This window comes from Salmo trutta, chromosome 21 (assembly GCF_901001165.1).
Source record: "Salmo trutta chromosome 21, fSalTru1.1, whole genome shotgun sequence".
In the NCBI taxonomy this organism is placed as follows: domain Eukaryota; kingdom Metazoa; phylum Chordata; class Actinopteri; order Salmoniformes; family Salmonidae; genus Salmo; species Salmo trutta.
The window spans coordinates 51,625,287-51,642,178 of record NC_042977.1 but is presented as its reverse complement, the minus strand read 5'-3'; the positions used below and the strand labels follow the sequence as shown (position 1 = coordinate 51,642,178).

General features: G+C 46.7%; 1 protein-coding gene across 1 annotated transcript; it reads right to left on the bottom strand.

The window, feature by feature from the left end:
- Positions 1–767: 767 nt before the first annotated feature.
- Positions 768–16,553, bottom strand: zgc:162816 (D-threo-3-hydroxyaspartate dehydratase). Its single transcript, XM_029706120.1, has 10 exons — positions 16,401–16,553; positions 13,367–13,529; positions 13,019–13,148; positions 12,083–12,233; positions 6,922–7,102; positions 6,529–6,647; positions 6,309–6,435; positions 4,261–4,323; positions 2,557–2,662; positions 768–1,091 (listed from the first exon to the last, which is right to left on the bottom strand). Exons 2-10 carry the CDS (start codon positions 13,510–13,512, stop codon positions 1,002–1,004), a joined length of 1,113 nt encoding a protein of 370 aa, XP_029561980.1. The 5' UTR covers positions 13,513–13,529; positions 16,401–16,553; the 3' UTR covers positions 768–1,001.
- Between the last annotated feature and the right edge of the window lie 339 nt (positions 16,554–16,892).

Genomic DNA, 16,892 nt, shown 5'->3' with positions numbered 1-16,892 from the left:
GATGCTGGGCCAATTGTACGCCGCCCAATGGGACTCCCAATCACGGCCGGTTGTGATACAGCCTGGAATTGAACCAGGGTGTCTGTAGTGACGCCTCTAGCACTGAGATGCTGCGCCACTTCGGAGCCCAAAACTAACTAAAACCACATAACAAATTAGGGGAAAATCTACACGGAGTGTAGAAAATATTAAGAACACTTTCCTAATATTTGAGATGCTTCCCACAGTTGGGTCAAGTTGGCTGGATGTCTTTTGAGTGGTGGACCATTCTTGATACACACAGGAAACTGTTGCGTGTGAAAAACCCAGCAGCGTTGCAGTTCTTGACTCAAACCGGTACGTCTAGAACTACCTACCGTACCCCGTTCAAAGCACAGGAGGTTGGTGGCACCTTAATTGGGGAGGACGGGCTCGTGGTATTGGCATCAAACACGTGGTTTCCATGGTTTCCATTCGCTCCGTTCCAGACATTATTATGAGCCGTCCTCCCCTCACCAGCCTCCTGTGGTTCAAAGGCACTTCAATCTTTTGTTTTGCCCATTCTCCCTCTGAATGGCACACACAATCATGTCTCAAGACTTCCATCTTTCTTTAACCTGACTCCTCGCCTTTTGAAGTGGATTTAACAAGTGACATCAATACGGGATCATAGCTTTCACCTGGTCAGGTGTTCCTAATGTTTTGTACACTCGGTGTATACGTTTAGTTATGTGTCTGGTCGACATCATATTACTAACAACGACCATCCAGTTTGGGAGAATACGAAAAAGGTTTAAGGAAAGTGTTTTATTGATTAGTGTAAAACATGGTTTAGTGTCAGTGACGGATGTATAATACAGGATGGACAACAATACAAATGACGACATAAGGAAAGAATATTTCCCAACAACACAATGAGCTGCAAGGTTGATTTATAAATCACTGATTCTATCCAGCTCTTTGCTCACTCTGTCAGGACTTCGTACCCACGCAGTACTACATTTCCCATGATGCTCCTTTGATCACCAGCCGCGTGTGGGTGTCCACTTTCCCACCAGCCGACCTCCAGAGTGGACGTAGTACACAGAATGCATCATGGCTGTCGCACAAGCCTGGATGAACACTCTATTAGTCCTCTGACATGCAGCACAAGTAGTGAACAATGACAACTTGTGTTAAAGATACTAACGTGGTAGGGGATGAGGGTAGGGGATGAGTACTAACGTGGTAGGGGATGAGAGGGTAGGGGATGAGAGGGTAGGGGATGACGGGGTAGGGGATGAGTGAATAGGGGATGACAGGGGGTAGGGGATGAGTACTAACGTGGTAGGGGATGAGAGTGAATAGGGGATGAGGTAAGGGATGATTACTAATGCGGTAGGGGATGAGTAAAGGGTGAGTACTAATGCAGTAGGGGATGAGTGAATAGGGGATGACAGGGGGTAGGGGATGAGTACTAACGTGGTAGGGGATGAGAGTGAATAGGGGATGAGGTAAGGGATGATTACTAATGCGGTAGGGGATGAGTAAAGGGTGAGTACTAATGCAGTAGGGGATGAGTACTAATGCGGTAGGGGATGAGTACTAATGCAGTAGGGGATGAGTACTAATGCAGTAGGGGATGAGTACTAATGCAGTAGGGGATGAGGGCTAATGCAGTAGGGGATGAGTAAAGGATGAGTACTAATTGAGTAGGGGATGAGTACTAATGCAGTAGGAGATGAGTGAATAGGGGATGAGTACTAATGCAGTAGGAGATGAGTGAATAGGGGATGAGTACTAATGCAGTAGGGGATGAGTGCTAATGCAGTAGGGGATGAGTACTAATGCGGTAGGGGATGAGTACTAATGCAGTAGGGGATGAGTACTAATGCAGTAGGGGATGAGTACTAATGCAGTAGGGGATGAGTACTAATGCAGTAGGGGATGAGGGCTAATGCAGTAGGGGATGAGTAAAGGATGAGTACTAATTGAGTAGGGGATGAGTACTAATGCAGTAGGAGATGAGTGAATAGGGGATGAGTACTAATGCAGTAGGAGATGAGTGAATAGGGGATGAGTACTAATGCAGTAGGGGATGAGTGCTAATGCAGTAGGGGATGAGTACTAATGCGGTAGGGGATGAGTACTAATGCAGTAGGGGATGAGTAAGGGATGAGTACTAATGCAGTAGGGGATGAGTACTAATGCAGTAGGGGATGAGTACTAATGCAGTAGGGGATGAGTAAGGGATGAGTACTAATGCAGTAGGGGATGAGGGCTAATGCAGTAGGGGATGAGGGCTAATGCAGTAGGGGATGAGTACTAATGCAGTAGGGGATGAGTACTAATGCAGTAGGGGATGAATAAGGGATGAGTACTAATGCTGTAGGGGATGAGTACTAATGCAGTAGGGGATGAGTACTAATGCAGTAGGGGATGAGTACTAATGCAGTAGGGGATGAATAAGGGATGAGTACTAATGCTGTAGGGGATGAGTACTAATGCAGTAGGGGATGAGTACTAATGCAGTAGGGGATGAGGGCTAATGCAGTAGGGAATGACTGAATAGGGGATGAGTAAGGGATGAGAACTCACATGGTAAGGTATAATAGTCAGCAGTGTTCCCAGGGGGTATCTGCTGTAGTCCAGCTGTCCTGAGAGAGGCTCCACTCTGCCATGCTCCTGGGTCATAGACAACAACCTGCAGGGGGACGGACAGACAGACGGACGGACGGACAGACAGACAGAGACAGGGAGGACAGACAGACAGACAGACAGACAGAGAGGACAGACAGACAGAGACAGGGAGGACAGACAGACACAGACAGACAGACAGACAGACAGAGACAGGGAGGACAGACAGACACAGACAGACAGACAGAGACAGGGAGGACAGGGGTCAGACAGACAGACAGACAGGACAGGGGTCAGACTAGTGGTACTGCAGAAGTATAGTAGCTGCAGTATAGTAGTAATATTGTAGTAGGTCAGGATGTCCCTCTATAACAGTAGTAGTAGTATTGTAGTAGTATTACCATAGTAGTATTGTAGTAGTACCTGAGGTCAGTATATCCCTCTATAACAGTAGTAGTAGTATCTGAGGGCAGGATGTCCCTCTATAACAGTAGTAGTAATATTGTAGTAGTATTAACATGGTAGTATTGTAGTAGTACCTGAGGTCAGTATATCCCTCTATAACAGTAGTAGTAGTAGTATTGTAGTAGTATCTGAGGGCAGGATGTCCCTCTATAACAGTAGTAGTAGTATTGTAGTAGTACCTGAGGTCAGTATATCCCTCTATAACAGTAGTAGTAGTATTATAGTAGTACCTGAGGTCAGTATATCCCTCTATAACAGTAGTAGTAGTATTGTAGTAGTATCTGAGGGCAGGATGTCCCTCTATAACAGTAGTAGTAGTATTGTAGTAGTACCTGAGGTCAGTATATCCCTCTATAACAGTAGTAGTAGTATTGTAGTAGTATCTGAGGTCAGTATATCCCTCTAACAGTAGTAGTAGTATTGTAGTAGTATTACCATAGTAGTATTGTAGTAGTACCTGAGGTCAGTATATCCCTCTATAACAGTAGTAGTAGTAGTATTGTAGTAGTACCTGAGGTCAGGATGTCCCTCTATAACAGTAGTAGTAGTATTGTAGTAATATTACCATAGTAGTATTGTAGTAGTATCTGAGGGCAGGATGTCCCTCTATAACAGTAGTAGTAGTATTGTAGTAGTATCTGAGGGCAGGATGTCCCTCTATAACAGTAGTAGTAGTATTGTAGTATTATTACCATAGTAGTATTGTAGTAGTACCTGAGGGCAGGATGTCCCTCTATAACAGTAGTAGTAGTAGTATTGTAGTATTATTACCATAGTAGTATTGTAGTAGTATCTGAGGGCAGGATGTCCCTCTATAACAGTAGTAGTAGTAGTAGTATTGTAGTATTATTACCATAGTAGTATTGTAGTAGTATCTGAGGGCAGGATGTCCCTCTATAACAGTAGTAGTAGTAGTATTGTAGTAGTACCTGAGGTCAGTATATCCCTCTATAACAGTAGTAGTAGTATTGTAGTAGTACCTGAGGTCAGTATATCCCTCTATAACAGTAGTAGTAGTATTATTACCATAGTAGTATTGTAGTAGTATCTGAGGGCAGGATGTCCCTCTATAACAGTAGTAGTAGTATTGTAGTAGTATTACCATAGTAGTATTGTAGTAGTACCTGAGGTCAGGATGTCCCTCTATGACAGTAGTAGTAGTATTGTAGTAGTATTACCATAGTAGTATTGTAGTAGTACCTGAGGTCAGGATGTCCCTCTATAACAGCGTATCCAGTGGGCAGTTTCCCAGCTCCATCGAGACTGAAAGTGTAGTAATGTAGTAATAACAGTACTATGACAGTAGTACAGTAATAATAACAGTACTATGACAATAGTACAGTAATAATAACAGTAGCATTACATTATAATAACAGTAGCATTACAGTAATAATAGCAGTATTACAGTAATAGCAGTATTACAGTAATAATAGCAGTATTACAGTAATAATAGCAGTATTACAGTAATAATAGCAGTAGTATTATAGTAATAATAACAGTAGCATGACAGTAATAACAGTAGCATGACAGTAATAACAGTAGTATGACATCAGTATTATAGTAATAATAACAATACTATTATAGTAATATTAACAGTACTATGACAGTAGTAATAGTAATATTAACAGTACTATGACAGTAATAAAAATAGTACTATGACAGTAGTAATATTAACAGTACTATGACAGTAATATAAACTCAGCAAAAAAAGAAACATTCCTTTTTCAGGACCCTGTCTTTCAAAGATAATTAGTAACAATCCAAATAACTTCACAGATCTTCATTGTAAAGGGTTTAAACACTGTTTCCCATGCTTGTTTAATGAACCATAAACAATTAATTAACATGCACCTGTGGAGCGGTCGTTAAGACACTAACAGCTTACAGACGGTAGGCAGTTAAGGTAACAGTTATGAAAACTTAGGACACTAAAGAGGCTTTTCTACTGACTCTGAAAAACACCAAAATAAAGATACCCAGGGTCCCTGCTCATCTGCGTGAACGTGCCTTAGGCATGTTGCAAGGAGGCAGGAGGACTGCAGATGTGTCCAGGGCAATAAATTGTAATGTCTGTACTGTGAGACGCCTAAGACAGCGCTACAGGGAGACAGGACGGACAGCTGATCATCCTCACAGTGGCAGACCACGTGTACGACACATGCACAGGATCGGTACATCCGAACATCACACCTGGGGGACAGGTACAGGATGGCAACAACAACTGCCCGAGTTACACCAGGAATGCACAATCCCTCCATCAGTGCTCAGACTGTCCGCAATAGGCTGAGAGAGGCTGGACTGAGGGCTTGTAGGCCTGTTGTAAGGCAGGTCCTCACCAGACATCACCGGCAACAACAACGTCGCCTATGGGCACAAACCCACCGTCGCTGGACCAGACAGGACTGGCAAAAAGTGCTCTTCACTGACGAGTCGCGGTTTTGTCTCACCAGGGGTGATGGTCGGATTCACGTTTATCGTCGAAGGAATGAGCGTTACATCGAGGCCTGTACTCTGGAGCGGGATCGATTTGGAGGTGGAGGGTCCGTCATGGTCTGGGGCGGTGTGTCACAGCATTATCGGACTGAGCTTGTTGTCATTGCAGGCAATCTCAACGCTGTGCGTTACAGGGAAGACATCCTCCTCCCTCATGTGGTACCCTTCCTGCAGGCTCATCCTGACATGACTCTCCAGCATGACAATGCCACCAGCCATAGTGCTCGTTCTGTGCGTGATTTCCTGCAAGACAGGAATGTCAGTGTTCTGCCATGGCCAGCGAAGAGCCCGGATCTCAATCCCATTGAGCACGTCTGGGACCTGTTGGATCAGAGGGTGAGGGCTAGGGCCATTCCCCCCAGAAATGTCCAGGAACTTGCAGGTGCCTTGGTGGAAGAGTGGGGTAACATCTCACAGCAAGAACTGGCAAATCTGGTGCAGTCCATGAGGAGGAGATGCACTGCAGTACTTAATGCAGCTGGTGGCCACACCAGATACTGACTGTTACTTTTGATTTTGACCCCCCCCCTTTGTTTAGGGACACATTATTCAATTTCTGTTAGTCACATGTCTGTGGAACTTGTTCAGTTTATGTCTGTTGTTGAATCTTGTGTTCATACAAATATTTACATATGTTAAGTTTGCTGAAAATAAACGCAGTTGACAGAGAGGACGTTCCTAAGTTTGATAATAATAAGAGTACTATGACGATAGTATTATAGTAATAACGACAGTATTTAATACAGCTTCTGTACCTGAGAGCGGACCAGCCACAGTCGAGGAGCAGCTGGTTTCTGTGAGGAGAGTGACCTATAACCCTGCTCAGAACTCTGACAGCCACGTCCTCCAGACCGCACGAACCAATCACAGACTGCTGCACGTCTACAGAAAGCACAGCAGCCAATCAGAAAACAACACTGCTTTCTACTAGTATAGATCTGTTGAGGTCACACACACATATATATATATACTGACCGAAGAAGACGTAGTTCCCAGGATGCACCTCGCTGAGCTTGGCCATGTCACTGATTGGCTGGCTGCAGGAGGGGGTGGAGCCTATACTGGACTTACAGCTGATACCCACAGCCTTCAGTCTGGAGAGAGAGAGACGTGTTGGTCTGTGTGTGTCTTTGTGTATATATATGTGTTTGTGTGTGTGTGTGTGTGTCTTTGTGTATATATATGTGTGTGTGTGTGTGTCTTTATGTATATATATATGTGTGTGTGTGTGTGTCTTTGTGTGTGTGTGTGTGTGTGTGTGTGTCTTTGTGTATATGTCTTTGTGTATATGTGTGTGTGTGTGTGTGTGTGTGTGTCTTTGTGTATGTGTGTATGTGTGTGTGTGTGTGTGTGTGTGCGCGTTCTTACTTCTCCATGAACTGCAGTACGAGGGTGGTTGTTTCACGGGCAACAGCGTGTATTTGCTCCGCCCCTCTGCAGCCATAGGTGTTCCCACAGTGGGCGTACACCCCCGTCAGCTCCACCCCCTCTGACTCAGAGATGGCCTGGGCCAATCGCAGTGCCTCTGGCTCCGAGTGCAAAACACCGGCTACAGAACAGAACCACAGCGTGATCAGTTCACTTCAGCGTTTCTACTGAACGGTGCTCATCGTTCTTCAACCCCCTTTAAAGGTAACTGTCCTCTGTGACCTGATCGATGTGTGTTGATCTGAAATCACAACACTCACGCAGCACAACACACGGTAACTGTCCTCTGGGCCACTATAATCCCACTATATGGTAACTGTTTTCTGGGCCACTATAATCCCACCACATGGTAACTGTCCTCTGGGCCACTATAATCCCACCACATGGTAACTGTCCTCTGGGCCACTATAATCCCACCACATGGTAACTGTCCTCTGGGCAACTATAATCCCACCATATGGTAACTGTCCTCTGGGCCACTATAATCCCACCACATGGTAACTGTCCTCTGGGCCACCATAATCCCACCACATGGTAACTGTCCTCTGGGCCACTATAACCCCACCACATGGTAACTGTCCTCTGGGCCACCATAATCCCACCACATGGTAACTGTCCTCTGGGCCACTATAATCCCACCACATGGTAACTGTCCTCTGGGCCACTATAATCCCACCACATGGTAACTGTCCTCTGGGTCACTATAATCCCACCATATGGTAACTATCCTCTGGGCCACTATAATCCCGCCATATGGTAACTGTCCTCTGGGCCACTATAATCCCACCATATGGTAACTGTCCTCTGGGCCACTATAATCCCACCACATGGTAACTGTCCTCTGGGCCACTATAATCCCACCACATGGTAACTGTCCTCTGGGCCACCATATGGTAACTGTCCTCTGGGCCACGATAATCCCACCACATGGTAACTGTCCTCTGGGCCACTATAATCCCACCACATGGTAACTGTCCTCTGGGCCACTATAATCCCACCACATGGTAACTGTCCTCTGACCACTATAATCCCACCACACGGTAACTGTCCTCTGGGCCACTATAATCCCACTATAATCCCACCACATGGTAACTGTCCCCTGGGCCACCATAATCCCACCACATGGTAACTGTCCTCTGGGCCACTATAATCCCACAACATGGTAACTGTCCTCTGGGCCACTATAATCCCACCATATGGTAACTGTCCTCTGGGCCACTATAATCCCACCACATGGTAACTGTCCTCTGGGCCACTATAATCACACCATATGGTAACTGTCATCTGGGCCACTATAATCCCACCATATGGTAACTGTCCTCTGGGCCACCATAATCCCACCACATGGTAACTGTCCTCTGGGCCACTATAATCCCACCACATGGTAACTGTCCTCTGGGCCACTATAATCCCACTATATGGTAACTGTCCTCTGGGCCACTATAATCCCACCACATGGTAACTGTCCTCTGGGCCACTATAATCCCAACACATGGTAACTGTCCTCTGGGCCACTATAATCCCAACACATGGTAACTGTCCTCTGGGCCACTATAATCCCACCACATGGTAACTGTCCTCTTGGCCACTATAATCCCAACACATGGTAACTGTCCTCTGGGCCACTATAATCCCACCACATGGTAACTGTCCTCTGGGCCACTATAATCCCACCATATGGTAACTGTCCTCTGGGGTACTATAATCCCACCATATGGTAACTGTCCTCTGGGCCACCATAATCCCACCACATGGTAACTGTCCTCTGGGCCACTATAATCCCACCACATGGTAACTGTCCTCTGGGCCACTATAATCCCACCACATGGTAACTGTCCTCTGGGCCACTATAATCCCACCACATGGTAACTGTCCTCTGGGCCACTATAATCCCACCACATGGTAACTGTCCTCTGGGCCACTATAATCCCAACACATGGTAACTGTCCTCTGGGCCACTATAATCCCACCACATGGTAACTGTCCTCTTGGCCACTATAATCCCAACACATGGTAACTGTCCTCTGGGCCACTATAATCCCACCACATGGTAACTGTCCTCTGGGCCACTATAATCCCACCATATGGTAACTGTCCTCTGGGCCACCATAATCCCACCACATGGTAACTGTCCTCTGGGCCACTATAATCCCACCACATGGTAACTGTCCTCTGGGCAACTATAATCCCACCATATGGTAACTGTCCTCTGGGCCACTATAATCCCACCACATGGTAACTGTCCTCTGGGCCACCATAATCCCACCATATGGTAACTGTCCTCTGGGCCACTATAACCCCACCACATGGTAACTGTCCTCTGGGCCACCATAATCCCACCACATGGTAACTGTCCTCTGGGCCACTATAATCCCACCACATGGTAACTGTCCTCTGGGCCACTATAATCCCACCACATGGTAACTGTCCTCTGGGCCACTATAATCCCACCATATGGTAACTGTCCTCTGGGCCACTATAATCCCGCCATATGGTAACTGTCCTCTGGGCCACTATAATCCCACCATATGGTAACTGTCCTCTGGGCCACTATAATCCCACCACATGGTAACTGTCCTCTGGGCCACTATAATCCCACCACATGGTAACTGTCCTCTGGGCCACCATATGGTAACTGTCCTCTGGGCCACGATAATCCCACCACATGGTAACTGTCCTCTGGGCCACTATAATCCCACCACACGGTAACTGTCCTCTGGGCCACTATAATCCCACTATAATCCCACCACATGGTAACTGTCCCCTGGGCCACCATAATCCCACCACATGGTAACTGTCCTCTGGGCCACTATAATCCCACAACATGGTAACTGTCCTCTGGGCCACTATAATCCCACCATATGGTAACTGTCCTCTGGGCCACTATAATCCCACCACATGGTAACTGTCCTCTGGGCCACTATAATCACACCATATGGTAACTGTCATCTGGGCCACTATAATCCCACCATATGGTAACTGTCCTCTGGGCCACCATAATCCCACCACATGGTAACTGTCCTCTGGGCCACTATAATCCCACCACATGGTAACTGTCCTCTGGGCCACTATAATCCCACTATATGGTAACTGTCCTCTGGGCCACTATAATCCCACCACATGGTAACTGTCCTCTGGGCCACTATAATCCCAACACATGGTAACTGTCCTCTGGGCCACTATAATCCCAACACATGGTAACTGTCCTCTGGGCCACTATAATCCCACCACATGGTAACTGTCCTCTTGGCCACTATAATCCCAACACATGGTAACTGTCCTCTGGGCCACTATAATCCCACCACATGGTAACTGTCCTCTGGGCCACTATAATCCCACCATATGGTAACTGTCCTCTGGGGTACTATAATCCCACCATATGGTAACTGTCCTCTGGGCCACCATAATCCCACCACATGGTAACTGTCCTCTGGGCCACTATAATCCCACCACATGGTAACTGTCCTCTGGGCCACTATAATCCCACCACATGGTAACTGTCCTCTGGGCCACTATAATCCCACCACATGGTAACTGTCCTCTGGGCCACTATAATCCCACCACATGGTAACTGTCCTCTGGGCCACTATAATCCCAACACATGGTAACTGTCCTCTGGGCCACTATAATCCCACCACATGGTAACTGTCCTCTTGGCCACTATAATCCCAACACATGGTAACTGTCCTCTGGGCCACTATAATCCCACCACATGGTAACTGTCCTCTGGGCCACTATAATCCCACCATATGGTAACTGTCCTCTGGGCCACCATAATCCCACCACATGGTAACTGTCCTCTGGGCCACTATAATCCCACTATATGGTAACTGTCCTCTGGGCCACTATAATCCCACCATATGGTAACTGTCCTCTGGGCCTCCCGAGTGGTGCAGTTTAGAGTCCAGGCTCTGTCTCAGTGTTAGCTGTACCACTAGAGATCCTGGTTAGAGTCCAGGCTCTGTCTCAGTGTTCGCTGTACCACTAGAGATCCTGGTTAGAGTCCAGGCTCTGTCTCAGTGTTAGCTGTACCACTAGAGATCCTGGTTAGAGTCCAGGCTCTGTCTCAGTGTTCGCTGTACCACTAGAGATCCTGGTTAGAGTCCAGGCTCTGTTGCGACCGGGAGACACACGGGGCGGCGCACAATTGGCCCAGCGGGTTAGGGGAGGGTTTGGCCAGCAGGGATGTCCTTGTCCCATCGCGCACTAAATCAAAGTTTGTCACGTGCGCCGAATACAACAGGTGAAGTGCTTACTTACAGGCCCTTAACCAACAGTGCAAAACTAGCGACTCCTGTGGCGGGCTGGGTGCAGTGCACGCTGACACGGTCGCCAGGGTTACGGTGTTTCCTCTGACACATTGGTGCGGCTGGCTTCCGGGTTAAGCGGGCGTTGTGTCAAGAAGCAGTGTGGCTTGGTTGGGTCGTGTTTCAGAGGACACATGGCTCTCGACCTTCGTCTCTCCCGAGTCCGTACGGGACTAACTACCAATTGTATACCACGAAAATGGGGAGAAAACAGGTTAAAAAAAAATATTTTTTATAATAAAATTTAAAAACTGTCCTCTGGGCTACCATAATCACAAAGTTTTTGAACTGGTCGTTCAGTAAGGTACACCGTTTTCATTTAATTCAACGTTGCACACCGTTTCGTTGTACTGAACACAAGCCAGAGCCACGTTCAGAGGCCAAATGTTGTTGAACGTTGCATATAGAAACTCCATGAATGGAGCCGACGTGATCGCTCATTCAACACGTCAGAGAGGCATCATTTGTTCTACATAAGAACATGTTATCTGAACGTTTTCAAAACGTTGCATCCTACTGAACGCACCCCGGGGTCAAGTACATGAGTCAAATACTCCAAATACTTGAGGTGCACTTGATTTCGAACCAATGGAATAGTAAACACCAAAGCCCAATCAAGTGCACCTCAAATACTTTAAAGTATCTGACTTTCAAAATCAAACTTTATTTATATCGTATATATTTCAAACAATAACATATTTGACATAGTTTTGACCCAGGAAGGAACAGAACAGTGAAGGATTCTCCAACACCATAATAGCATTCTAGAACATTCTAGAACCCCTCGTTCTCACCTCTTCCGTTGTCACAGTCCAGTTTGAGCCAGACATGCCAAACTCGTCCGTCTGTCAGCGGTCTCTTCCTCAGCTGCTCCAGAGCATCTCTGTGGTCCAACAACACCTGGAACAGAGACAGACGCTCTGCCAGCAGCGCACAGCGCTCAACCTTACACACACACAGACACACAGAGACACACACACACAGAGACACACACACACACACACAGAGACACACAGACACACACGCAAGCGCACACAGTTTAAGGGTCTGGTGTAGGATACATAGTCGAAGGGCACAGAGTAGCCAAGTGGCAACTAACTAGCTGTACAGTTAGTGTGTAGGCAGTGAGGTAGTGTGGAGGGGTTAGGGTGGAGGGGTTAGGGTGCAGTGTGGAGGGGTTAGGGTGCAGTGTGGAGGGGTTAGGGTGCAGTGTGGAGGGGTTAGGGTGCAGTCTGGAGGGGTTAGGGTGCAGTGTGGAGGGGTTAGGGTGCAGTCTGGAGGCGTTAGGGTGCAGTGTGGAGGGGTTAGGGTGGAGGGGTTAGGGTGCAGTGTGGAGGGGTTAGGGTGCAGGGTGGAGGGGTTAGGGTGCAGTGTGGAGGGGTTAGGGTGCAGTCTGGAGGCGTTAGGGTGCAGTGTGGAGGGGTTAGGGTGGAGGGGTTAGGGTGCAGTGTGGAGAGGTTAGGGTGCAGGGTGGAGGGGTTAGGGTGTGGTGGAGGGGTTAGGGTGTGGTGGAGGGGTTAGGGTGTGGTGGAGGGGTTAGGGGGTGGTGGAGGGGCTAGGGGGTGGTGGAGGGGTTAGGGTGCAGTGTGGAGGGGTTAGGGTGCAGGGTGGAGGGGTTAGGGTGCAGTGTGGAAGGGTTAGGGTGTGGTGGAGGGGTTAGGGTGCAGTGTGGAGGGGCTAGGGGGTGGTGGAGGGGTTAGGGTGCAGGGTGGAGGGGTTAGGGGGTGTACCTTGTCGAAGGGAACAGAGTAGGCATACAGGATGTCGTCATATCCGTGGTCGGCATAGAAACCGGCTTCTGCCAGCGTTGACACGACGATACAACGCCTAGACCCACCCGTCATTATATCACCACACTCACTACACACACACACACACACACACACACACACACACACACACACACACACACACACACACACACACACACACACACACACACACACACACACACACACAGGTCAGGTCTCTTATTGGGTGGGTGTGTGTGTGTGTGTGTGTGTGTGTGTGTGTGTGTGTGTGTGTGTGTGTGTGTGTGTGTGTGTGTGTGTGTGTGTGTGTGTGTGTGTGTGTCTTACAGTGTCTTGTGCGTCTTCATGTGGGGTCGAAGTGTGACTCCCAGCTTGGTCCAGTGTCCTCTCATTCTCTCAGCATTCCTCTTCACCACATCAACATCCACAACCATGACAGGAGTAGACAGGGTGGTTATACAGTCCCCTTCCATCACACTGCCTCTCTAGCCTGTCGATGGGGCAGAGTGTCAAAGGTATAACCTGTAGCCTAAACTGAATCTGCAACTTTAGAAATACAGACAACATTTATACAGCCTGAACGACACTGGAACTGGACCTAACAGAGCGATACAATGATAAGACTATCTGAATCTAACTAAGTCACTAGGCTACTTTACTCTTGGAGGATTTCTTCAGGTATTGCTGCATAATAACACGCTATTTCCCAGGCAGACGCTACATCTGCCAACTTTAGAAGAAAGCTTAGAGTGAGATTTGCCATCTTCATTTCACTGCCCCCTGGCACAACCCCTAGACGGGGAACTGGGGGTTCATCAAGAATATTTCACTCTTTTATAGATAATTTCCTGCAATTCTACGTATTCTGACATGACTTAGGCCTGTAATCAGGGTGGGAATAAAACCCACAGGTCAGGTGGTCAGTTAGAACATGACATGACTTAGGCCTGTAATCAGGGTGGGAATAAAACCCACAGGTCAGGTGGTCCATTTGAACATGACATGACTTAGGCCTGTAATCAGGGTGGAAATAAAACCCACAGGTCAGGTAGTCAGTTTGAACATGACATGACTTAGGCCTGTAATCAGGGTGGAAATAAAACCCACAGGTCAGGTGGTCAGTTAGAACATGACATGACATGACTTAGGCCTGTGACCAGGGTGGGAATAAAACCCACAGGTCAGGTGGTCAGTTAGAACATGACATGACATGACTTAGGCCTGTGACCAGGGTGGGAATAAAACCCACAGGTCAGGTGGTCAGTTAGAACATGACATGACATGACTTAGGCCTGTGACCAGGGTGGGAATAAAACCCACAGGTCAGGTGGTCGGTTTGAACATGACATGACATGACTTAGGCCTGTGACCAGGGTGGAAATAAAACCCACAGGTCAGGTGGTCGGTTTGAACATGACATGACTTAGGCCTGTGACCAGGGTGGAAATAAAACCCACAGGTCAGGTGGTCAGTTTGAACATGACATGGACACTCAACATTTGATAAATGAGATTTTGCTAATATTTTGTAAACATATTTTTTAGGTGGTTTGTCACTTTGTTCAGACAGTAATGAAATGAGAGGGAGACAGGCTAATGTTAGAAACAGTGGGAAGGTTAAAAACAGGATCCCTGTTCTCTAGAAACAGTGGGAAGGTTAAAAACAGGATCCCTGTTCTCTAGAAACAGTGGGAAGGTTGGAAGCAGGGATCCCTGTTCTCTAGAGACAGTGGGAAGGTTAAAAACAGGATCCCTGTTCTCTAGAAACAGTGGGAAGGTTAAAAACAGGATCCCTGTTCTCTAGAAACAGTGGGAAGGTTGGAAGCAGGGATCCCTGTTCTCTAGAGACAGTGGGAAGGTTAAAAACAGGATCCCTGTTCTCTAGAAACAGTGGGAAGGTTGGAAGCAGGATCCCTGTTCTCTAGAAACAGTGGGAAGGTTGGAAGCAGGGATCTCTGTTCTCTAGAAACAGTGGGAAGGTTAAAAACAGGATCCCTGTTCTCTAGAAACAGTGGGAAGGTTAAAAACAGGATCCCTGTTCTCTAGAAACAGTGGGAAGATTGGAAGCAGGGATCTCTGTTCTCTAGAAACAGTGGGAAGGTTGGATCCCTGTTCTCTAGAAACAGTGGGAAGGTTGGAAGCAGGGATCCCTGTTCTCTAGAAACAGTGGGAAGGTTAAAAACAGGATCCCTGTTCTCTAGAAACAGTGGGAAGGTTAAAAACAGGATCCCTGTTCTCTAGAAACAATGGGAAGGTTGGAAGCAGGGATCCCTGTTCTCTAGAAACAATGGGAAGGTTGGAAGCAGGGATCTCTGTTCTCTAGAAACAGTGGGAAGGTTGGAAGCAGGATCCCTGTTCTCTAGAAACAGTGGGAAGGTTAAAACAGGATCCCTGTTCTCTAGAAACAGTGGGAAGGTTGGAAGCAGGGATCTCTGTTCTCAGGTGGAAAGTTGTATGTGATACATGCCAGGAATTGTCACCAATACACCAAGGATCTGCACAGGAAATGGTCATATTGATGGCAGTGGGTAAACAAATCATAGATTGATTGCAGTGTCCTTGTCCATAGACTGCTTTCAAGGTAAGGTCACAAACATATTGTATTTGGGGTGAACTCTCTCTTTAAAAATAGGGATAATTTCTCTAAAAACACCCAACCTTCAAGAAAAATCTATTGAATATCAATATTCAGGTGGTTTATATCTACTAGTTAAAGATCCTACATAGACAGACTAATCTTGAGGGGCGTTTCTTTAAAACATGCATCCAATCCCCTTGATCCCTTACATAACTAGACCAATCATATGCCGCGGTTCAGTTTTATTCATTAACTTTTATTTAACTAGACATTCGTATTTACAGTGACGGTGCTGTGGCCAGACTGGGCAATGATAGAGGTTCCACTCGTGGTGTTAAATTGCAGGTGTAGATGCTCCGATTTCAAAAGGATTTGCAGCACAGTTAAAAATGAACGCGTTGACAATACAATCTACTAAGTAGAAAGAGGGTGAAAACAGGGTGAAATGCGGCCAAAGCGTGAGAGTTGGCATCTCTGCTGTCTAGGATTGATGTGTATACCTGGTAATACACTCGTGTTCACCGTGGACCGGATCGTGTATAAAGCATCCACCATTCAGGATGCAAAAGCATAATTTTCCTCCGTAACTACCGAGCTTTAGTGGCGAGCCACCGGAATAAAACGGGGAAATGTGCCTCGTCTTAAACAATTTTCCACCACCATTTTCGGACATTTGATGGTGTTGCCCACCCTCGGCTGAACGCAGTGTGCAACATCCTAAATAGTCTGAAAACCCGAAAATGATGGTAGAAATGGTGTTTTATTACTTTATTAACATACTCACAAAGTCTCTTGTCCAGCGCGGCTGAGATGAATTACACAGATACAAACCTTTATTCCAGATGTAAACGAACTAACTCGAACTAGTCAGCACCTAATCAGCTGTGGTCCAAGGTTCAGTCCTACGGTGTCCCTGCGTGACCAAACACAGCTGAGGGACAGCGCGTCCTCGTTGATAAATCAGCTCCCAGCCGCTCATTCTGACCATGGTGAAATCTGCCCCGCCACTTTTTTCTTCACATTCATGTCTCTATAACAGAGCCTTGGTCAGTTTGTCTTACTGCCTACAAGCTTCTAGATTTTTTACTAAGTTATTACTTTGTTATTGCTATAATATGTATGCATTCAATGAAGTATCAAGTGTTACTACTGGTTACTACTGGTTACTACTACTAGTTAGTGATATTATTACCAGTTAGTGATACTGTTATAGTATTTATAGTGTAGGAGATGTTTTAAAGTGGAATGGAAACACTTTAAAGTTAAGCAAATAGAT

Bases quoted from the DNA above. Each gene is read 5' to 3' on its own strand.
- zgc:162816 (XM_029706120.1), bottom strand. From the start codon at position 13,512: ATGGAAGGGGACTGTATAACCACCCTGTCTACTCCTGTCATGGTTGTG. The intron at 7,103-12,082 runs GTGAGAACGAGG...TCTGTTCTGTAG, and splicing joins GGACTGTGACAACGGAAGAG to CCGGTGTTTTGCACTCGGAG. The intron at 1,092-2,556 runs GTGAGTTCTCAT...GTGTTCATCCAG, and splicing joins TGACTATTATACCTTACCAT to GCTTGTGCGACAGCCATGAT.